Here is a 24,892-nt window from a genome sequence, read left to right on the forward strand (position 1 = left end):
TTAGTTCTGTAATTGCATCCCGGGAAACATAGTCGCGTGTCCGCGAATTCTCCGCGGCAAAATTCGTTCGGAGCCTCGAAACGTTCGGTTCCGTAGTTATGTGTATATGTATATATATACATATGTATACATATATAGAGCTTATAGATCTCTCGACTGGTCGAAGTACACATCGTTCATTCCGAACGAAGCAATTTGCTTTGCGAGTGGACTCGCGTAATTCACGAAATGGGTAAACCGCGTTCGGAATAGATCTCGATTTACTGTTCACGCTCCATCTTGAATGGATCCACGTTACACCCCGGCGATCGTCGCGCGAATAAAAAGCACCTCGTTCGGTTCCCCACCTCTGGTAATTCGACGTTTCGATCGTTTTGAATATAGATTACTTGTTTAAGGAAAAATACGCGGAGCGGTGAGGAACGGTGACCGAGGAATTTATTCAGCAAAAAAAATTTCACCGATGGCTTTTAGTACCTTCGAGATTGATATTAATATAGTGATGTGTCGTAGATGGTTTTACTTGTTATTTGGTGTAGTGTTGTTTCGTTAGAGGTGTATCTTGTAAGTGGTGATTGTAATTAATTGAATGTAGAATTAACTAGGTCAAAATGACCCATTAGCGATTTTCTACAGTGAATTTGTATGTAAGTAAAACATGACTTTGCTTAATTTTAATATAAATAAAACTTGAATGAAGTTATGGCAGTGGAATGCAAAGGGATAAATTGTAACTGAACTAGTTTCCACACTTTCTCAGTAAAGAAACAGGCAGTAAATTACGTATTTCTCGTGTCACTATTTCTTATCAATCGCGAAACAATAACTGAAGCAATTTTCTTAAAGGTAGATAATAGAAACTTTTAATTGTATAGCACATCAGCTAAAGAAACATCGATAACGATCAATCTTTCATAAGACGAAAAGCTCCTTACGCATGGGTCAGAGAAACTTGGAGTAGTCTCTGACCCAAATTTCTTGGGAAACGTCTTTCTAGCACCGAAAGCTCGCGTAACACGGCCCGAATAGCGTCAGAATCGATTCTACGCGACGTCGATCTGATTACACGGGCCAAGCAGCGCGTTACTCAAACGTTCGCTAATCCCAGCGTATTAGGGATCGCGCTTTAAACGTTGCCTCTAATTATCGGCACGCATGTAAATCGTGCAGACTAACATCGTACGTTAACCGAGAATAGAATTGCACTACCTTAAGAATTTCTCTATTATTTTCCCATAGAGAATATTATTTTTTCCGCATTTAGAAATTTATGAAGATTTTAGATTTATAGTAACTATCAGTCTGAAATTGATTTTCACCGAGGATTACTTTAATTATCCGTGATTAATTACCGAACACCGTTACTATAAAATTGCAAAATATTTTAGAGACTTAAATTATCAGAAAAGTAAATTAAACGAAAATTGATCTAAAATAAATCTCAAATTTATCTTTACATGATTTTTCTTTACTCACGAGGATAAAAATAATAGTTAATTACAATCTCTCACTCTGATAGAAAAAGATAGAGAATTAATAATTATTTCATCTACTTTATTTTATGGAACTCTGTTCACTGCTAATATCTTCCATAAATTAGCCATTTTTTCGAGAGTACAACAGCTTTAAACCGGTGCGTATCGTCAGAAGAAAGATTTTCCCCAACTCTGATTACCATTTCCGGTGTAGGGGATGGGTCTGAGGGGCGCGTGATGATGTTCGAACGAATGCACCTTCCGACAAAGTCGCATTGTTCGTCGGGTGAACGGGTCTGGCACAATGGAAGCGGTTCCTTTTAATGAGACGCTGGTTAAGGGAGAAACGATAGACGATGGAAGGGATGAAGAGTGGGAGACGAGTACAGGGTATACCTTAAATCGCGTACTGTGGCCGCCCCTGGCTAATGAGAAATTCGGTGAAGCGTGTCAGATGGTTGGATGAAAAGTATAACTGATGTCTGTGGTGTTTTTGTAGTATTACATCCAACGATGTACAAGAATAAATTAAAGATGTGTGTACAATGTACAGGATTTGGACGGAATTCGGAATTCGGTTTGATAAAAATTCATTTGGACGTGCGCAAGACGTGTTCTCGTTTGAAAAGCAAATATATGTACCGACATTTTACTGAAAGTTATTGATGGTTTTCTCGTGAAAAGGGCATTCAATCAACGTTGATATTAATTGATAAAATATTTAACTGTATATGGAGCTTGATTTGACTCGGCTAATGGATTCGGTTGAAATAATATTCGAGAAAAAAATTAATTTTAATATTCGCAGGAAATCCTGTGAAATAACGAATTTAAAAGAATATTTAATATTACGGCAGAGAATGATTTTTCTCTGCTTTCGAGGAGAGATACACCGGGTGCATTCAAATTATGTGGTATTATAAAATGTTCAAATTTATTCTATTTAATATTATGGAAAACTTCCATAAAGTACAGACTTATACCCGTTAAAGAAGGTTAAGATTTATTCTACCTAATCTCACGAAGACATTCTACCGCAGCAGCATTCACTTCACAATCCCTCGTAAATATTTATTCCAAAACCACATCCAATCAACTGACCGCCAAACCAAGAAACCCTCTAACAACCTGCAAACAAACGGAAGCAATCTACCCAAGACAAGTCCACTCCATGACAATTTAAAAGAAAAACTCTCCCACCGAAAAGAAAAAACCTCGATTGTCTTTTTCGCCGTTGTTCAGAATTTCAAACTGAGCATCTCCCTTTTTAACTTTCTCCCAACTGGCGACCCCTCGAACCGTGTCCCAGACCAGCAAGACACCCGGTACACCTTTACCATCGGCGTATAAAGAGACAGAAACGCCTGGGGATTGAGAGAAATCGTCCCGTAAGCGGTCCGTTGGTGCCAGCTTTCATTTACAGATCAGAGAATAAGATCCCATGAAGAGGAGAGGGATGAGGGTGTCGGTCGCTTGGGCGAAGAATAATTCACGCTATTAGCCTGAAGCGGCACAATGTGCGTGACTTGAACCACGACAAAGGCATAAACAAAGACATAATTGTAGTATAGCTTCGGAGGGTCGTCGTCGGTGTAGAATTCCGGTCTTCTCGTCTTTTGCCAGCTCTCTCTCTCGATCCCTCTGGATCCTCATACCCTTCTCTCCTTCTCGTTCCATCTCTGTCTCTGCTCCTCTTTCCATCCCTCTGTCTCTCCTCTCTATTTCTCTTTCTCCTTTCATCTCTCTCTATTTCTCTCACTGTCTCTCTGTGTATCCTCTCTTCTTTTTTTCTCTGTATCTCACTGTCTCTCGCCTCTTCCTTCTCTTTTTCTGTCTCTCTCCATCTCTCTATCTCTTTTCCCTTTCACCCCTCACTTTCTCTTCCCTCCCCGTCTCTCTGTCGCTCTCTTCTTTCGTCTATTCGATCCACCCAAGAAACAGGTAGCCAAGTACCCGAGTTTCTGAGGTGTCGCCTGCGATCACAGGCGTGTAAGACGCGCGGAATCCTCCCGCGTTCCTATGCCGTGGCAGGGCCGAATCGCGCGTTCAACGTGTCTCGTTGAGGCTACGGATTGATTAAACTGCGACTGTGATATGTATTTTAGCAAATTTCCCACTTTTCACGGCGACGAACATGTTCTGCGGCTGATGGCTATGGGGCAACGTTGATCGTGTCTCGCGGTCGACTCCTGCCACTTGGAGATTGGCGGTCCTGGAACTGCAAGATCCTTAGGGATTCGCTAAGATTTCGGTGATTAGTGGAGTTTTGCTGTAGAAGACCATGTTGATTATTGATGTAAAATAACGTAGTTCTAGCTTCTTATTAGATGATGCTGACTATTGATAAGGTTTCCCTTTCTCTGTGGAGGATTAGCAGATATTAGGTGTCTCCTTTTTGATTATTTTCTTGTTTCTTTCGTCTAAAATACGTGGACCGACACCTGTATGATTATAACAATTTAAAATTAATTTCGTAGGAGTTAATAACAACTTACTTTACTTCCAGCAAAGTGTAGTGAATTTTCTCTTAAAATTGTTAGGCTCGTTGAATTTAACAAGCATAAAAATTCAATTAAATCTGTCTCGATATACGAACAACAAAAGGTGCATAAAACGCACCTGAGAAACACGATTCTTTCACAACCTACGCAGAAACTCGTACAATTCCGGGTAAGAAAGGAAGCATTTTATGCCCTTTTATATTCAAACCCGTGTATACCTTCTCACCGTAATTTCGATCAACATTCTTATCCGCTTGCCGATAAAAAGAGACTTTGTAAAACTTCCTGCAACCAACTTCTCATGTAAAGTATTTGAAAAATCTCCAACACATTCTGCGTCACTTTAGAAGATCCCATTATCATACTTATTACTTCCTCACTTAAAAAGGAGAAGAAAAAAAGGGGAAAGAAAAAAAAGTACACGATAAAATCTTCGCGTTTCGTTCTCACGTTTCTAGACGCGGCGACGTTCTTCAAATCATCCCGCGTTTTCGAACGATTTTCCAATCGCTGGATCCTCTCCATGGAAGAACCCCCGTTAACCGTCCCTCTCGCTTAATGACATCCGGTAACGAGTTGACGCTATAATTGGGCTCGTCCTGCCGTGAAGATGAGTTCTCCCGCTTCGACGCCTTCCGTCGATCCTTCGGGACGTCGAAGGAGACTGCTGCCGCGTGCACACGAATCTCGTTGCGTCCCTCAGGATGGCTAAACGTAATTTTACGGTGAACGGGTAGGAAAAATTGACAGTAGCTGGAACGACGATCGAACTTCACTTCATCCGGTAAATAGAACTCGTTGTCCTTTGTAAAAATGAAAGTTAAGTCGCTTGTAAGAATTAATTCCCCCCAAAAAAAGAATTGAAACTGTCACATCCAACGAATTCGAGTGATTTAAAAAAAAAGTATGAGAAGAATGAAAACCTTTCCTCTTCCTTTATTTATTTACTGAATTCACACAAAAGAGTTATTGTTATTGAGATTACCATTTTGATTAGAACTTAGTAAAAATTACAGGAAGGAAATTGGGAAAGTTTTCAATGTATCAGAGAATAATATACGCTTTCGAGTTCCCAGATTCTAGCTTATAATTACCAGACACTCACTAGAACACGTTCCGCATAATATTAATCAGGATTAGGCTTTATTACCTAGAAACTTAACGTTACGCGTTGTACTGTTTCTGGTTGGTGGCTCACGGTATCACAGAATGTTGGACTTTTAGGTTTGGTTGGAATATATGTAATACCGTGTTTAATGTATCACGAGTAAGATATGAGCGGTACTACACGAACATATTAGTTTTGAAGTTGCATAATGAGCAAGTGTTTAGCGTGCAGTTAAATCAATTTCCAACGCTAATATTATCAACATCTCCAAGTTAATTCCGTTATAAGAAATGCGTGAAATTCTACGTTGCTTCGAGTAGTATGATTATCTTGATAAAGATAATTAAATTGACGGATAAATGAAATTCCCCGTTACTTGCTGGAGAAAAAAAAAGTAACGGGATTCAAACAGCTTTGGGAAGTTACGCAGCAGAAATAGAAGATGAAGAAAAAGAAGAAGATCGAGGTAGATAAAGGTAACGAAGTCAAGGGTAGAATTCTTTTAAATTCCGGATGCTTCGAAGTACCTTTGGGAATCTCTCTTTCCATCCGGATGTTTCCTATTCTTGGTTGCTCGTTGTTTGTTCTGTCATCAGTCCGGATCGTACGATATTTACCGTACGTTTCGTCGTATTTTCATGCTATCCTGCAATCTACCGAAGATCCAGCCAGGATATTTTTAACGAAGATCCCACCAAACCACTTACACCGATAAACGAGAGAAAAAGGGCGAAACTTTTCCAACGAGTCAGAACACAACTTGCCCATTCCCCCATTGGATACAAAGGGAGATCGTGAGCTGTGTATCCTGCGAGCAGAAATAAAATTCAACGAATATCTTTTATTAAAGAAGTTTCTCCACCCTCCATGATAATTTCTTAATATGTACGAACAACTGAAACCGAGATGTTGCAGGGAATGAACTGTTGATACTTTCACTAACATCGCGTTTCATGGCTGTTGTTCATTTTCATTTCCAGCGAAATAATCTTGAAATTTGCTAAATTGAATTAAATTGCTTTGGAATTTTTTTTAGAACAGTAGTATAAGCTACTCGGTGTTGCATGGGTTTCTTATGTTTATTGTGGAATTATGAAATGGAATTATGGGTTTGTGGAAATATGAAAATCGAACGTTAACATGTTGAAATTAATTAAAAGATGATTTACAAATTATTGCAACGTGGCTAATTTATTATTCCAATGCTTTATGATAGCAGTAAATTTAAATTATCACTAAGATTATTTAGGTATCAAAGTGGTGATTAAAAAAACTTCCCTCAATTTGCAAAGAAATTTTCATCAAACAGTCACTCTTCAAAGCAATTAACTCTGTTTACAAAAAACCAGTTGTTACCATAAAAATCCTAAGCATTAACAATTACATTTTCTTCTTTTTATACCATTCGAAATGTGAAATTTGATCGTCGTTCCATTTCCACGAAATAAAGTTGAGATAAAAAATCTCCTGCTGCCTTCTAGCGAAGAAAGAGAGTCTTCTATATTGCCGAAGCTAATTCTACCCGAATTTTTAGCCTTATCGGAAACGAATAAACCCCGTGGAGGATACCCGGAACAGGGAGAGGAGGCGAGTGGGGCCTGCATTCTTCTGCGTGGCTGCGAAATTTAATGGAGCCAGCAGAGCGAGCGAGGCTCTCGCGGCGAAACCGCGTAATATCTCAGCGTCGGGCGAATCATAAACCGTCTAAGCCTTTTACGAGGGGCAAGGCGACACTTTAAATGGTATCGCGATCTCGATCTTTGGGCGACAGGGTCGGGCGTCACGCCGAAAAATATCGTTGGTACACAGCACAGAGAGAGGACCAACGGAATGAAATAGAATCCGGAGAAAAATGGAAATAATGGAAAAGAGGGTGACGTATGTATGTGAATCTAAGAAAAGGAGAAAAACAGAACTGTGTACGAAATGGAAAGCGAAGAAAGATAAACACGCGAGAAAGGAAGAATAGAATTGAAGAGGCGTGTGGGAGAGATACACTTGGAATACAAAAGCACAAAGAGAGATGTATGCACGGAAGAACGGTGAAAAGAAGAAATAAAGAGAAGGAACGCGAAAGAGGTGAAGATATACGAAAAGAAGAGAGAATTTCTCGGAAGCAAACAGGCACACGCACACTAAGAGAGAGAAAGGTAGCTTCTCATTCTGCTGGAAGTACAATGGAAAAATGAAAATAGAAGAACATGGGAAAAAACGAAGGAATCGAAGGGGGAATAAACAAAGCGCAGCTAAAAAATAGAATCGAACTGTAGGAACAAATCGAGAAACAGAATCGGGATTAAAGGGAGGGAAAATGGGGGATGTAGAATCGAGGAATTGATATACACGGGACAACCGAGAGGTATAAAAACGCGAGCATCGTGCAGAATGGAGATAGAAGTGTACGGGTAAAAACTGCGAGCGAAAAAGAATGAAAAGGGAAGAGAAAAAGAGAAAGAGGGGGGAGAGAGAGAGAGAGTGGGGGGGGGGGGGGAGACTCGATGGCAGATTTCGTAAAATCACTGTGGGACGCCGACACGGCTGGTACGCTGGCCAGCCGGGCAATAAATAACGTAAATTGAAAACCGCGGGAAATAAAGGGAGGGAATAAAACCGCAGCCAGGTTAAGTACAGTTATACATGTATATCGCCGGGAGATTCAGTTTCCTAGTGGCTAGCTCGCGTACACGCGTGCCTGCGTTCGTGCGTTTATGCGATCCGGCCGGGTATCTGTGCACCCTGCTGCACCACCGTGACACATTGACGATTTTACGTTCCTCGGACGCGGAGCGTGTTTCAGTCTCTGACCGGTTAGAGAACGATCGTGCACGCGAAACGATCGCTCGTTTCGGCTAAGGTCAATTTTATTATTTTCCTGATGGAAAATAATTCTTGATCCTTTATTGCTCCTTTTTTTATTTCCTTGTTTTAAATTCATTTTAGTTTCATTTTCTCCTCATTTCTTTTTTTTTTGTGAGGTTTTTATGAACAAAGGTGAACGCTATTGAATTAATTGGCAATTAATTTTGGCGCGATGGGTAAACAAAGCCGTTTACTCGAACGTGAGCAAACGGGCAATTATTTGTAGGGCAACGCAGGCTTTGTAAATAGCTGTTAGTTGATACGTCAAACAGGTGATATTTAACAAGATAAATTGTTAGCAGCGGCAATTCGATAAGCCGCCTTGTGCACGTTTGCCGAATTAGCTGGATGTTTTTTCGCGTCTAGGTTTGTCAGGATGTGTGTGCTAGGTGCGTTTAGTTAGCTTTGAAATAGCAAGACTTTATCGATTTAATTAGTTACTTTTTCTGTTCAATTCTGTTAAATTAGGAACAAATGAAATTGAATGCAAGGTAAAAGAATCTTATATTCTTCTCTTTATATTGGATTGAAAAAGAGGTCTGTTTCAGAATATTAAATTCATATTCCACAAAAAACAGTAACTATAATAAATTTCTAAAATAGCTTGTGAAAATTAAAAATTACGAAATGAACAAAATCCTACATCACATTTTATTCTATTCTCATTCAAGTTTATCAAAATAACAAGTATCAAAGAGCACCGTACACATTCGTTAAAAAAAAAGTTACTGCGAGTTCGGTATTCCAAAAAATTGATAAAAATGAACGGTTGGAGGCAAAAAGGCGTTTATCCCGTCTTTTCGCGGAGAAATCAATTCTCCAGCAAATCGGTTTTCATCAATCGAATCACACGGTGACTGATCCCCGAAGCATCGTCGCGTATATGGGCGCGTTTGTATTGCGCAGTGTGTGCACCTATTCTCGGGAGCGCATCGAAGTGCCTCCGAGTCGATTTTTCCCCTTATTCTCTCTCTCTCACTATTCTTTTTTTTTTCATTTTATTTATCCGACCGGTGCATGCTCAATCGACCAAGCGAAGAGGCTTTCTCTCTCACGCTCTCTCTCTCTCCCTCTCTCTCTCTCTCCCTCTCTCTCTCTCTCTCTCTCTCTCTCTGTGTGCGTGCGTGCGTGCGTGCGTGCGTGCTCATATTTTTCGATTCCCGCGCGGCCCTCTCTCGCCATTTGTTTATTAATGAAAACGCGCACCAGCGTTCCCGTGAAAAGAAATTTTCCCTTTCGCAAGCTCGAGAAGAGAAGCTCCCTCGAGTGGCCCGTCGATGCCACTTCCTCCGCGAGCTTATTCGCGGAAATTGCCCCTCGCTACTGCACTGTGCAAAGTATCTGGATTCTCTTGGTTCTCTCTCTCGTTAACCTGCGCGAATTAAACGAGGACCGTGTCTTAAGAATTTAACGAGACATTTCTTTTTAATAAGCTCGCTTCTTCGGATTGCTTCAGTTCCTTGAACTTCCTGATTTTTGAAAAATTCAGAAGCTGTCTGGAGAATTAAGTATAGATTACCGGTCGTGAGTATTTGCCTAACTATTTGTTCACAATACTTTGTAGTTCGGTGAAATTAAGAAGAAAGGCGAGGATTTAAATTATTTTAATTGTCTTGAAAAACTTAGTGTATCTGTAAATATTTAATAGAAGACATTAATTGTTTTTGTTGAAAAATCTGAGATAATAAAATGTTTATTTTCTTCATTGCCTTACTTCTTATTTTTCGACATTTCTTCTTCGAAGTTCTAAATAAATCGTTAGAGAATTCTTGTTTTATTCCATCAAATTTCCATGAATATTTACAATCTTCTTAACAATGATTAATCCTCTCAAAGAAAAGAACCATAATTCATCGAGACATCAAAATTGCTTAATTTACATGCAACTTGAGCTATCTGAAATATTGCAAGAGAATCCCCCCTTGAAATTCCACGGAACTTCGACAAGTTTATACAACCTCTTGAAAGAGCAACAAGAAATCGTTAAAATCAGGCTTCACCATGATCCTGTAACCAGAGGAGAAATAATCGAACAAGACCGCGCACGTCGTACATGGGTTTCAGACTTCCCTGTTTGTTCCTTCCGTATCCTTTCCCGCCAGGCTAATGGTTTAATCCTAACACGGATGTTAACCAGATTACGAACCAAGACGAAACGAGAGAGAGAGAGAGCTGCTCGTCCCATTCACGTTCCCTGCGGTCGCCGCAGAACAAATTAGCTACGATTACGTGGATAACGACAAAAAGGATCGAACGTCGCGATTCACGCCACCACTAGCCACGGTGGCTGCCTTCTGCAATTTTCTGCAATGTCGCTCCCTTCTACGGCTGCCAGACTCGACTGAGATTGTTCCTACTTTGCCTTCGCCGTCCTCTTCTTACGAGATTATGCTGCTTCGATTTCGTGCCGCTGGCTTCACGGGAAAATGCCGCGTTTCTTTGCGTGGGAAAAAATTTTTGCCGTAGAAAGTCGTTATTTTTGGATAGTTAAATAATTTAAGGTAGAAGGAAATACTGTATGTTATTGATATACTGAGAAATTTTCGATTTTTGGTCAGTGAGAAAAGAAGGAGAATTGAATTAAGTGGAGATTTATGAAACAACAGAAGTGCTTTTACTTTTGTTGAATAGAAAGGTATTTTTTTCTTTATAAATTGGGCTCTTCTTCCAATACATAGATAAATATTTGTAATAGAAAAGAATTTCTACGAAAAATGACATTTATAAAACGAAAGGTATTTTCCATTAATAGCTCAGCAAAATTCCCCGTATCAGCTCTCCTCCCATTTAATAATCCTTTTGAGAAGCTACACTGGAATTGAATTATTAATTAACTTCTGATCTTAAAATTGAAGCCTTTAAAATCAAACACGATGTAGTAAATATGAGAAAATTGATAAAAAATTGATCTGCAAAGTGCATCGTTAACGAAAGGCAGCAGCAACCATTTTCCACTGTTGATTTTCATCCGCAAATTATTAAACCCGTATGCTCCTGTAATAACTTTGGAACAGCAGAAAGGAAAATTGAAACGCGTTGAAGAAGCGACTTTGGAAACGGAGCAAGAGAAATTTGATTGAGAAACGAGGCTGGAAAATGAGGTTTCGAAAGCACACATGCAGAAATACTTTGATCCCCTTCAACTGATACGCGAATATTCAACCTGATAATTTCAAAAATTAGATCTCGTCTCATTCAGCGCATTTATCCCTTTTATTAAAAAAAAAAGACTATCATTCGATAGAGGTCGAAAACGCAAATTCAACATCACCATTTATCATCTCACGATTTAATCTCTGATTCGTGAACATCCATAATTGCTCCACGTTTCTTTCATCCTTGTTTCTTCACAAACATCGTTCCAGCGGCACCATTTTTCAATCAGTCGTGAATTAGAAAATTCCTTCCCTCGAAATCTCCAATTTACAACCGTACAATTTAACTCGACGAAATAATTTACGTGAGAATCTGGCGAGAGCAGCGAACGAGTAGCGAAAACCTTCTCTCTACACACGAGCGTCGCATTAAAACTCGATCAAAATCTGCTTACATCGAATCTTCCGTGCCGCGAAATTATTCCGTCCACGAAACAAAGTAGCAGACGCGCACACACAATGAGCACTCTCTTTCTCTTTCTCTGCTCACCCGCGAAAGTTCATCGACGAAGAACTCTACTGCGTGCACTTGCTCCCGAATTTCTCCTTCCATCTTCATCCGTCATGAATATCACCGCATTCGTGCAAAAAAAGAAGAAAGAAAAATCCTGGGAAAAAAAGAGAAATTCCACGCAACCGCGTTCGTTGATCCTTGTCCCTCCCGCTCCCCCGATTTATCGTTTTTTTACCCAGGATGACCGCAGAGGCCAAGAGAGAAGGACTCACTTCTGTTGGTGCCACCAGCCAGGGCCCACAGATATTATACTGCCCTTGAATTATACCGCCATAAAAACGTGATGAAGCGGCCGCGGACTGACGGAGGCCAGCAAATGGCTCGAAAAATCAAAGAGAATGGAAATAATGGTCAACGAACGGCCGGACAGGCTAATATATTCGTTTTTCTTGGTACGATTCGCGTTGCTGTCCTCTGCCCCATACCACCGACCAAGGGATCCGTCCATTATTTCTGTCCACCGCGACGCGTTTGATGAATCTTTCGAACAGAATTACGAGCGTCCGCAAATTTCTTCCTTCGTTGTTTATATTTCGCGCGGGGGCCTTTTGTACTTTATTCGAATGGGTAACTGCGTTTCGACAGTGTACGTTATTTGTTCAGCTCGAAGTGGCAGGTTTCAAAGGCTTCCAAGGTTTTTATTTAGCGTTGGAGAATTTTTTTTATTAGTCGAATGACACTGCAAAGCATTTTTTGGAATTTTTAAATTATTAAATTTTCAGTTTTCTTAATATTTAATAACTGACGTATAAATGAAAGTTGTACAATTATCGAAAAGCTAATTTCATAAATTCGTTGAATTTTTATCGACTTTTGAGGCTTTGTAATTATATAAATTGGTAATATAATTGGTTTTACGATTCTCTCGAATATTATCAAGTTACTGCATTTATGATTTATGAGAAATATTAAATAAAAGCTCGGTACTCCATGAAAAATATCCAAACTGCGTTATGTTTAAAGAAAACGAGACAAAGCTTTAATAGCGAAATTGAGTTCTGCACAATTCACTGTGTAACGTCTTGAAGTTTGCTTTTTGAAAAAAAGCTAGAAAAGGACGAAAGAAAAAGCTTCGTTTCTCGGAACCCATTGAAACCGGGTATCTTTCTTGGAAAAATCTCCGCGAAGAAGCACTGTACATTTCAACGAAGGTAGAACAAACTCTGAGAAGGAAGCGTGCCTTCGATGCAAGAAACCACGAAGAAGAAGAGGCTCGAACGAGGAAAGAGAGAACAAATGACTGTCAGCGTGACTGAAGTGAACCTCTTGGAAGACCCGGAGGCATCCTTGCCTAGCCACGCGTCAGTTTTTCACCGCTCTTTACTTGAAAACTCATCTTGCCGCGTAATTACCAGCGTAAACACGTACAGGATGCAACCAACCATTATTTCATTCACTTACAAAGCTGCTGGAGAATGGTAATAATTACGGTCGTCATTGATGTATAGGAAGACATCAGATGCGGCGGAAAATTGCCTGAAAACAATTTACCGAGTAAATCGAGACGGAAGACTCCCTTGAATTTATTTAGAAACACGGTTGAGAATGTCGAACGAGAGAAGTCAGTGAAATACGGTGAAATTCCTCCTTTAATCTATGTTTCTCCCTTAATTTTAAATACCACGATAACTTCAATGTTTAATTTTACATTAATTAAAGAAAGAACTCGGACCACAGATTTATTCGTAATTTGTCACAAATAAAAATTTATCGTGTCTAATCTCAATTTTCATTTTTGTTTCGTTGAGTAACATAATAACTTTAATGTTTAATTTTATAGTAATTAACGGAGTGGAAATTTATAAAACAGAACTCGGGCCACAGATTTATTTGTAATTTAAATCTCATAATTTCTCGTAAATGAAGATTTGTTGTGTCGAATTGTCCGTTCTCACTGTTCACTTTTTTCTTTTGCAGATGATGAAACATGGCTGGGACAACTACGTGAGGTATGCTTGGGGAAAGAACGAATTGAGACCGATCTCTAAGAGAGGTCACAGCGCCAGCATATTCGGTGCTTCGAATATGGGTGCAACCATCGTCGATGGCCTCGACACTCTCTACATCATGGGTCTTCACGACGAATTCAAGCAGGGCCGCGACTGGATCGCCGAGAATCTAGACTTCGATATCGTGAGTACCTATTTTTTCATCGTTTTCCTTGGAAAATTGTAATATTCCAGGAGAACTGTTCAGACTCTCGATTATTCCAGTGTTAAAGATGAAACACATTTCCAATTCGTGACATGAATACATTAAAATTAACAGTGTACAAGTTTCCGCGTAATACCGACAAAATAACCAATTTAAATGCATAAACTATCTATACCAAATGGACAAAATAATTTCCTTCACTTCGTGTGAGGTTTAAAAAATTCTGAAACTGCACTGATTAGTGTAGCTTCTTAATAATTTATATTTAACATCTCTAATAATTTGTATAATTTAAAAAATCTTAGGAACAAAATTTCACAACAAATCAATTATCACTTCAATAAATTATTTTCTCTAGGTCCTCAAAAATTAATATCTCTACCTATTAGTAATTACTTCTTATTTTTTATATAAAAGTGTCTCTCATCTGAAACATAAGGTTACTCTCAATAAAATTCGGTGGTTCTTTTTCGATTGAAAAAAAAACCGGCACGGTGCTGATCTCTCGATAAACAGATATATCGGAAGGGGAAGCGTTCGAACGCACACATCGAAAGCAATTTCAGCGAGTTCCCCCTTCGGTCGGGGGTTGCAAATTCCGACGAAACGCAGACATTCGAGTGTGTGCTCACGTCGCGTTGAAATCGGCGGAGGCTCGATTTTTCCTTGCCAAACTCCACGAAAATGTGTTTACTCTAGCCGGGGGTCGTAAGACGTCACAATCCTCGCTCGTCAATTTTCCGTCGAGGGTGAATTCGAGCCGTGGCGAGGGAGCCCGATGATCCTCGAGATCGTCGCGCGACAATTTTATGAGAAAGTCCTTAAAGGGGAAATAGAATATTGTAGACAGTCAATCGGTGGTATCTTAATGCTGTCAAATGAAAATTGTCGTCGAAGTTCCTGGAGAATTTATTTCTTAACATATTAACAGTACGATTTACATTATAAACAATAGGTACAATATGTAATTGATGAAGATTTTAGTAATTTTTGTTTAGTTAGTACTTGTAAAATTTTGTTTCAGTGAAAAGAGATGTATACTTCTGTGGTTATATTGAATTTTAAATTAAATTGCAGGATTAATTAGTGATCACGTGAAAATGTATTAAATTTGCTCACTTTGATTTTGTAATTGGAGGAAAACAGAAAAAATGTTTCTTTTTTTTAGATGTTTTATATTGAAGAATATTGATAAATTAATTTTCATTACAAAACTGAATTATATGGGAATTTAATTAGAAGATAAAAGCAAAAGATTAAGCGCGGTGAGTGCATTAATTTTGCAAAACAGCGAGTCGAATATCTGTGAGAAATTGTCGGGGTGGAAAAAGGGGATGAACAAGCGGAAATAGCAAAAACAGGAGCTTCTTCGGTACTGAAAGAGTTCCCACAGAGATTCAAGGTAATCCTTGGAGAATCAAAACCGTTCAGAGGAGAGAGCAGGATCGAACAAATATTCCGTGACCTTGACGGACAATGAGAATCTTATCTGCAAGGAGCAGCAGCCGCGTTGAAGCACTTTAATTCCTGAGCCAAGCCTGGCTATATCCTCCACTTTGAACATTCTGTATTTTACGCGGCTGTCGGATTAATTCTCGTGTTCACGGTAAATCAACCGACACTTTCAATTTTTCTGTTACGTAGAAATACACCGGAACCACCATTTTTATGCTCAAAATTCGTGAAAATGAAACATGAGATAAATTTCACAAAGTTAACTTAACCGAAAAATAAACTACAATTTAGATAAATAACACTATTAATTTAAACCATAGTCTTTCTCTATAAAAAAAATTACCATTCAATACACATATTTTCTTTATTCTTTCTATTTGGCTATAATCATAATTTTGCGTATTAAAATTCGTAACCGTAAAATAATGTTAATAACGTTTAAAAAAACACGTATAAAAAAAAAGTAAAAAATTGTAAACGTAAACCATCTGAGGAGGTAGAGAAAATCACGCCTTTGAAAATGCATTTTGTTTCACGTCGATAGCTCAATCCGTTTCAGAGTTACAAGACCTCGAAGTTTAGCATCGAGAGCGGGGCAGAATATGAATGGCGGGTGAAATTCGCATGACCTACATTGTTTCCTGGAAACGCGTACGTCGCGTAGTGGTAGTAGTAGTAATAGTAAAAAAAAACCCTGACTCAGCGTCTGGCACTGACCAGCGCAAGGATGCTGCGCTTGGGGTAGGGAAGCGAATGCGTGCGAGTGAAAGGTCCGAGTGTGCGAGCGAGAGGGAGATGTAAACGTATGAAAAATTACAGTTATCTTTGCACGACGATTAAAGGGGAAGGTCTCGCTTTTCCAACAGCTGTATTTAGAATATTCTATAACTTCTAGATCGAATTTTATAAACAATCAATTTTCTAGTAATTTTAATAGAAGTTTCGAATGATTTTTCGATGAAACTTTGTTGGAAAGATTGATCTGTTTGAATGTAATAGCGATACTACAGAGATAATAAAGGTCGAGGATGGAAACTTTATAAATCTGCTCGATGTTAATAACGAAATCTTGAAAAGTATAACAATATTAAGCTTCACGCGAGTTAAATGAGAAAATTAAATTGAGAGAATATGTGCAAGTATTCGCGGACACGGCTAGAACGGAAACCGAGGATGTTAAGTGCGACAATACGAGAGGGAAAGACACTCTCATGGATGGTGGAATATGAAACACATAGTGGGAAACGAATCGTGATGGTTTCAAAGAAATTTAATACTTGTAAGTTCTCTGCTTTTACGGCAAGAACAATTTTGTCCCCTCGCGTGCCTTTTGTCTGCACCGCGATATTAATATCGACATTCCTTTGTCGACGTTGTTCTTTCACTCAGTTGATAAATGAAAATTCCACGGTATAATGCACTGACTCCACATTCCGTGAATATCGAGAAACGTATTTCGCGACGCTGCATTGGCCCGGAAGATGTACACTTCTTTTTTTTTCTTCGATTTATTATATTATCTTGTAACTGTGCGGGAGAAAAGTATTGTCTTCGACGTTGACAGTGGTAATTCGATTGAATTTACGAGAATCTCTCACGTTCCAATGAAAATTTTAGGTACTTTCTTTTTCTCCTTCTAACTCTACCATTCGATGAAATATTTCATGAAACACGTCAATTGTAACTTCTTGCTTAATTCTTCTACTCTTATCAAATATAAAATCATTATTCCCCTGGAATTTTTCGAACGTTTTAAATTCATCCTATTTTCCCTTGAAACTGTTCAATCATTTAACACCTTTGAAGCATACTTTTACTGAAATTTTAATCTACCTAAAGAATGTAATTAATTCAGAACTTCCAATTTATAATGAAAACATAATTTGTACTTTCAACTAAATTTCGCATTTTTCAACAAATTTGAAAAATAGAAGTAAACTAATAAATTATTTTATTTTGCTCATCTTTCATGGCGATTTTCATCCCTTCAATGTGAACGATTGCCAATAAAAAAAAATACGTGTCAAATATTTTTTTCAGTACTACGGTATACCAAAGTTTCATCAATATCAGTGATTATCACTTGGAAACGTTCCTCTGCAAGTTCACCGAGCGGCAAAGTCAAAGGGAGACAGCCTAGAATCGGTCTTAATTTCGCCAAAGTTGCCCGATTACAAGTGAAATAGTCGACACACTACCGCGCCGCTAATAATTCTCCCTGGTTGAACGTGAAACACCACGGAACGCGAGAGTTCGACGCGACTCGTCCTTTCGCGACCAGGATTAACAATCCAGCCGTGGCGGCTGCTCGTTAATTAACTTAATCGTTATGTAAATCAGTGTCCCCGCTGTTCCTTTGGGGGAGTGGAGAAGGGTGGCTGCGGAGGCGGTGAGGAAACAGCGAGGAGGGTTTCTCGCGAGCGGGGAATAAACTTTGTCCGAGCATTTTCGTCGCTAGACAACCAGTCCCGTAAGTACCAGCCAGAGAACTTACCTCGGTTTATCCGAACTTGGTAACAGTCGCGTTACTTCTGCGCTGATGAAACTCTCGATCCTCTCCCCTCCCTCTCTCTCTCGAGCCTCTTCGCGCGATTCTCAACCCTCTGCCCCCCTCATGATGCTCGTTCCACGCGAACACCAACCCCTCTGCCGCGGCGTTAGACCGTATTCCTAAATGGATAAGTTGCCGTATTAACCGGTAACCACCCTGTCGGAATTCGTGCCTACTAGAGCTCGCAGCTGTGCACCACGGAAGACACACTCGTCTCGAGTATAATTGCGTCTCGAGTACGTAAAGAACCGGGCTCTGTTTCTGCTTCTGCCACTTCTTACTTCTGCTTCTTCGTCTTCTGTCTGATTACAGTCGGAGATTGTTTGGACACGAAGACAGCCAGGGTGAATGGATTAATATCGTCGCGACGAAGGGTGTTGGAAGTTGTGTTGTTTTTGGGGCTCAGTTCTTCGTAGGATTGGGTTTCAATTGAATTTCGGTACTTATGGTTTTGTGGTCGGGGGAAAGTTGGAAAGTCGGTTTGATAGGAGTGGTGAGTTTTATGCTTAACCCTTTCGCCACGGGGGTCACACAGTTAGAATTTTTTAATTTATTTTTGTGCTTCGCTAATAAAATATTTCTGGCGACAGAAAGTCAGGCAGTACCAAAATTCAGTTGATTTTTAATCATAGGTATTTTTGTGCCAACGTTGAATAATAAGCGTATCGTAACGAAAGGGTTAAGATGTTTTTCAAGAATTGCTAGACAAAGTTTAATTTGGTTGGAATAAAATTTAAATAGTCGGGTGAATATTGTTTTTGAGATTAAAGAAATGATTACTTGTTTCGTGTTTTTAATTTTTAAATCGATTCTCATTTAAATTTCAATTGTTGTGACTATTTGTAGGAAGGAATTACTATCTTCAAGGACAATGAAAGATTTATCTATCCCTCTGACTCAGAATTAAGAAATTTCCGTGCAATTCTGTCCCATTGATAAAGTGTTATGCATGATCGTAAAAGTTGGGCGACAGGTACGATCTCGGGTACACAAGACGTTTCTTGGTTGCGTATTGAGAGACGAATCCGCGGTGCTGCTCAAATATTTGGCTTCACCAAGGAATATTCTGGGGGGGATTTCGATTCCTGGCATGGATAATAGGACGTCAAACATTTTCCTGGTCTGTGCCAACCTCAACTATTTATGGTGGATTCCTAAACGGATAACTTCTCGTATTAGTCACTTCACCGCACTGCAAACTCGTACACGGAAACTGCTCCGTTGCTCTTGCCAGAATTCCTCAATGGTATTTCACACCTGTGCAATTCGCTTACCATTCTTCACGCAGTGTCCTCAAATTTTCCTTAAGACAAATATCTATTTTTCGTCCCTTACGAACCTTTTCTGTCAACGAATACTTTGATTCCTCTGAGAGAAAAAAATATAATACTGTGCGTTCGATATTGTTGAATATAGAAATTTTTGGTAGTAACAAAGAAAAGACCTTCGTAGTTTTATAATTTTCTGAAAAAATTCTGAATAAGAAAAGAAACTTTTGAGGTCACGAAATTTGAAACATTTCTGCACAGCGATAATCGTCTAAATTTATGTTAATACACTTGAGAAAATTTACGACCTCGACGATCATAGTAATTTCATTGGACGTTAACGTGGAGAAATTTGATCTGAATGCTTCAACATTTTTCTACGATTATAATTCATATTAATCGCGCGTTATTATACTCTAAGAGGATTTTGCTTCGAGGATCAGTTTCATTTCGTTCATAGTCATATTTAATCTGGGGAACAAAAGAACGAAGAGGAACGTATTATTTTCTAACATCAAATCTTGTATGTTTGAGGTTTATATGTATAATTGGTTTTCATTTGAAACGACCCGGCAACCGGCCAGAAAAACATCGTCAAACACGTTTGTTCCATTAAAGCGGCGTAAGTAACCCCGTTGTTGCTTTTGTGATTCAAACACAGTCAGTTATTTCCGGCGGAACAATTTTTTCCCGGGCAAACCACTTTGCGAACGTAGACGCATGACTGTACACACAACACAAGCAGAAAAAAAAAATATCGAATTTCATTGTATCGCGACTGCCAAAAATGTCTCGGATTTGTGACAACAAATTATTTCCCGCCGCAATTGTTTCAAAGCGAAACAACACTGTTCCGTGATCTTAGCTCTCGAAAACTATAGTTGGTGAAAAAAAAAATCATACCACACACAAGAGAAAATAAAAATGGAGAGAAACTGTTTGTAAAAAATACGGATTTGACGATTATTCAGAGAAAAAAAGGATCATTTCTAATTTAATTATGTATTCAGTGGAGAAAATATTTGGAAAAAAATATCGCGAAGAAATTGTAAAAATGTGAGTGGATCCTGATTTTACATATTTTCAACATTTCAAGGAATTATTTTAAAACAGGGCCACTTAAAGTGGTATCGAGGTGAAATTGAATATTCAATGTGAATATCTTTCGTACTCTGAACAAACCCTCCAACATAGAATTGCCTGAACTAATCGTGAACTAGAGTGAAATTTTATCGTATTTTAAACATTCCATGAAATAAAATTTCGTTGTATTTTAGATAAATATTAACATTTCAAAGTAACATTCTAAAATTGTTCGTTAAATTCGAAGCAGTAATTAACAATGAAGGCTGTGTAGCAGAATTTCAGCTTGAAAAACGAAACCACGAAAGTGTGGTTTTCATGGAACCACGTTAGGTTGCTCGATACCTTAAAACTTGATCGTAGGTAACGTAAGCACCCAGTGTGCAATATTTAAGCATAGTTGTAATAGAATCGCCCCTTTAAATTAAATCAAATACAGTTCCGTTCCCGGTTATCGGTCGTTCCATTTGTAGGTGCAGAAAAACAGGTATCATTCGCAGTAAACAAAACGAGAAGGGAAACTACGAGGGAGCAGTTACTTTACTCGCTTATTTCACTCGTGTTTCCAATTAAAATTATTGCAACTTTCTCGTCCACTTTGTTTGTAATATGAAATTCCTTTTCAAACGACCAACGATGCTTGGAATTTTTTATAAACCTTGATCAAAGTTACGTTCTAACTATAGGAAGTGAAACTGGAGCTATAATAAAAATTGTAGTACTTTCTTTTTTATTACTGTACTCTGTATATTATGAGATACATACATGGAGTGATAGAATTTATTGTTTCGTGGATTAAAAAAAAATTAACTTTGTGGCTGTATTTGACAAAATTACGAAAGGAAATGATCATATGATAAATGCATATATTTCTATGTTCATTCATATGTTAATTAACTAAAATATTTAAATATTTTGGACACAAAATTCTCTTAACCCTTAATACGAAAGGAACGATAATAAATTTAAATAATTTCATATTAGATTATGGTAGGTTCTTTGAATCTTCCTGATACATATCACACAGTGAAAGAGCTGTGCTTAATTCCCAGAGCATCGCAGTTCAATCACATTACACTCATACTTGTTCATTTTTTCATACCGACATCAATACATCCTCTCAACGCAGCAAATTGCCAAAAATTCATCTCACTCTCTCAAAAACCAAAATGTTCTCAAACCTATCACCCAAATCTCCACATCAATCCCTCCTAAAAAACAAAAAAGAAGAACGTAAAAATAGAGATCTTCTAACATCGTCCAACATGGTATTCTCTGGAAATTCCCTCCTGCATTTCCACGCATTGAGTCGTCCCTCGATAAAAGCGTCACTATGGGAAAAAAAGAAAAAAAAAGAACACGGCGCGTCGCTTTCGAAAATCGCGCGGCGGGTCTCGTCGAATCGGTAGCATGGCTCGAGGCGTGCTTTTCCACGTGTTTGGCCGTTGGAAGGCCGGGTAACGAGAGGCCGGATTAAAAAAGCAGCGAGCAAAGAGGGGCGCTGCTAGTATTAATCTTCCGGTGGCCGTTCCGTGAGCGCACCCCGTCGACTGGCCGAAATCAATTTCAATGCGGCGCGTATGCAAAAAGGATACGGCCGCATAAAACGCGGCCGCGAGTGAATACACCCGTACGCCGATATATATTACCCTCTACAAGATTTATAAAAGAATGAAAACAGTGCGCGTCCGGCGATGCATACGGGAACACAACCGTGAAGAGAGAAGCGAAGGTGGAGGAGAGACGGAGAACGTCTTCCGTGGCCTCTCTCCCTCTCTCTTTCTCTTCTCGAGGTGGGAACCGATCGTGAACGGGTTATATGGACTGGTCCGCGATTCGGACGGGCGATAAATTCGACGAGGAAGCTGCACCCTGGTCCTAACTGCCGCGGGTTAAAACGAAAAAGCGCGTCACATTATGCGCTAGCTCGGGCCCACGTGGACCAAATGGAAGGCAACCGATACCAAATCCGGTACCTGACGCTACCATATGCATACGCACGTATAGTTTGTCACATAAAAGAAAGTTGTAAGTTTTCGAAAATGATATACTTTTGTGGGATCTGGATCTCCATAGTCATCAAAAGGAGTAAATCGCGACTTCTATTCCCATTTAGCCTCTCAAATTTTTCCTTGGCTGCTACACATTTCTGTTTACAAGTTAACCCTTTCTTCACCACTAGAAAATCGTGAGAGTCGTACCACGTGCTACCAATTCATAACTTTCGGTCAGATAGTGACTTTCACGAGAATTTTCATCAATCGCACAGAGACAGTATCGATATTTTATGTCGTAGCGATGACCGATCGACAGAGTGTCGACGATGGCACACGAGTCAAGATATTCTTTGCCACGTATGTATTAATAGACGATATATTGCATAGTTGAGTCATGACAAGAAATGGAGAAAGGAGTATATTGTGAGTTTGCTCAGACGTTGCTGGATATTATTTGTCGCGATTAGTGGAGGGGTTTTGAGGAAAATAACGAGCAAGGGAATGAAATTTGTTAGGCATCTTTATTATGGAGCTTGAAAGCGAGGTGTTGACCGTATCTGGAATAGGTAGCTGGTTTTGGTTAGGCCCTTTGGTAGTACGTTAAGGTTATTTGTACGTGTAATTATCTTTATGGAGAGTGCACTGCATCATGAAGAAGAAGGGTTAATGTGCAGAAAAAGGGGATCCGATGGTCGGAAGAATATAAGATTATTATGGAGCGCTCTTGTTTTGTTGTAGAGGGAACGAAATGGTGGCGAGAGAAAATTAACTGGTATAATAAGATCTGTTTTTTTTCTGAAGTCACTCTTTATGCAGGTGCTATGATCCGTTGAGAAAGTGTAAAGCAATTCTTACGAACTTTCTTTGTACGTATAAGTGATCCAAAAGTTCTTCTGAAGTCTTCTAAAATTCAGGAAAATTAACAATCAACTTAAGAAGGTTAAAAAAAAAATAGAAATATTGACGATTTTTTAGACGATACCTAGGAGGACGAATAATTTCAAAATAAATGGTCTTCTAGACAAAAATTTGTCTCTAATTCGAGAATACGAAGAAGATCGTGACTCTCTTCATAATTAAAAATGTCTTATCTTCACTATGTTACATATTCTTCTGCCATAAAGTTCCAGAAACATATAAAAAAGTTTACGAATTTTTGTCTCAGCTGTTCAATAGATGAACAGCCTGAGCAATGCATGCAATTCGATACTTGTTAGCTTATATAGATTAGATTTGAATAGTTTCAACAATGATACAAAATCATTGTGAAAATTTGACTTTTTCAACTACGTGATATCTTTAGGGACATGTGTTTTAAAGAAATGCTTCCGACTAAAACGTGTTACGCCAGTGGAACCGTGTATACCTTCGTTTCTCTTGACGCCAGGCTGCATATTTCGTGCAGGCATTGTTTCTGGAGACAGTGCGCGCATCGAAGTTGCCGGTGCATTTTTAATGAAGTCCCTTTCCATTGGGAGACCCGCCGTTTTCGGTACCTTTGTGATCAACTGTGGTCCGGGCACGCCTTTAACAGAGCTGCTTGTTTTATTTGTCGGCCTTCAGAGACACCTACTGCCATTGAACGTTGACCTTGCCGCCTCCGACTATACGAACCGTGAGCGTTTCGAGGAACATGCGAAAAATCACGAGAAAACATTTAGAAATATTCCTCTTCATCATAGACACAAAAGAAAAGAACATCTTGAATATTCTGTTTAATTCTACATCACACACAAGTGATATGAAGAGACACATGATACAGAAATTTAAGAAAACATTCTCAAATACATAACTCAAAAATCTGTCAAATTATTTTCAAATAAAATATTCTTCAACCAAGGTACATCGAATGATAAAAATCCAAAGTATAACAGAATTCACTGTAATTTTAATTATAACGAGAATATCTTCATCATACCTTGACAAATCACATAAACACCATAAAACACACCAAATCAATACAAGTATTCATATCATCTTCCTTTCCTTTTCTTTCTGCGTTGTTAACAACTCCTACAAGCTGTCAATGCGACTACAAACGACACGAAGAGAAACAAAGGACACCACTTGACGATGGTAAAACGTTGAAAAGCTAATCAAACACGTCTAACACGGAAAAATCTGTCTGGGAATCTTGCATAGCACGTTCTCGCACATTCCGCACCACTCAACGCGCATCAGGCATGTTGAAGCGAATGGATAGCCGCCCCCGAAACTCAGATCAGGGGCTGGCATGCACCGGAAAGGTATTTATCAGGCGGTTGAAAAGGTTAATCAGGATCACGTCAAATCCAGGCTGTGGCCGGGGTTACGAGCCCACGGATGGGTAGGCTAATCGCGCAAGTTATGGGACGCCGTAACAGCGGCTGATTCCGACCGCGTTCTTATCCGGTGAGCACTGTAATTAGCGGCGTCGTCGTGCCTTTATGGATCGTGTGGCCCCGCGAAAGAGGAAGAGGAGAAATCGGACCGAGTCATCGGCTACTAATCCACCTCTATGCGCTCGCTTTCTCTCCTCACTCCTGTTCGCGTGCTTTAATCAAGACGACTCTTGAAACCCGTCATCAGGACCGATTCGAAGCGGCCGGCGAAATTGCGCGTCGGTTTCGTTTATGTTCTCAAATTAGCCAGACGATAATTCAACAAACAACCGTTGCGGCTCGATAAAACCAGACACGCTATACCGATAATGAACTTCCTTCCAGTGGGTTGACTCTCACGTTTGATAAATTAGGCGAATTTGGATGGAAACTCTGTATCGTTGAATCGATC

At 39.3% G+C, this 24,892-nt stretch overlaps 1 protein-coding gene across 1 annotated transcript in view; it reads left to right on the plus strand.

Moving 5' to 3' along the window:
* The first annotated feature begins 5,526 nt into the window (after positions 1 to 5,526).
* Positions 5,527 to 24,892, plus strand: part of LOC108576718 (mannosyl-oligosaccharide alpha-1,2-mannosidase IA) — a 99,633-nt gene continuing 80,267 nt past the window's right edge. Inside the window, exons 1-3 of the mRNA XM_017939773.1 lie at positions 5,527 to 5,560; positions 10,878 to 10,978; positions 13,530 to 13,745. Coding sequence (XP_017795262.1) covers positions 5,527 to 5,560; positions 10,878 to 10,978; positions 13,530 to 13,745 — 351 coding nt within the window. The remainder of the gene's footprint in view (positions 5,561 to 10,877; positions 10,979 to 13,529; positions 13,746 to 24,892) is intronic.

Source organism: Habropoda laboriosa, unplaced genomic scaffold, assembly GCF_001263275.1.
Source record: "Habropoda laboriosa isolate 0110345459 unplaced genomic scaffold, ASM126327v1 scaffold469, whole genome shotgun sequence".
Lineage (NCBI taxonomy): Eukaryota > Metazoa > Arthropoda > Insecta > Hymenoptera > Apidae > Habropoda > Habropoda laboriosa.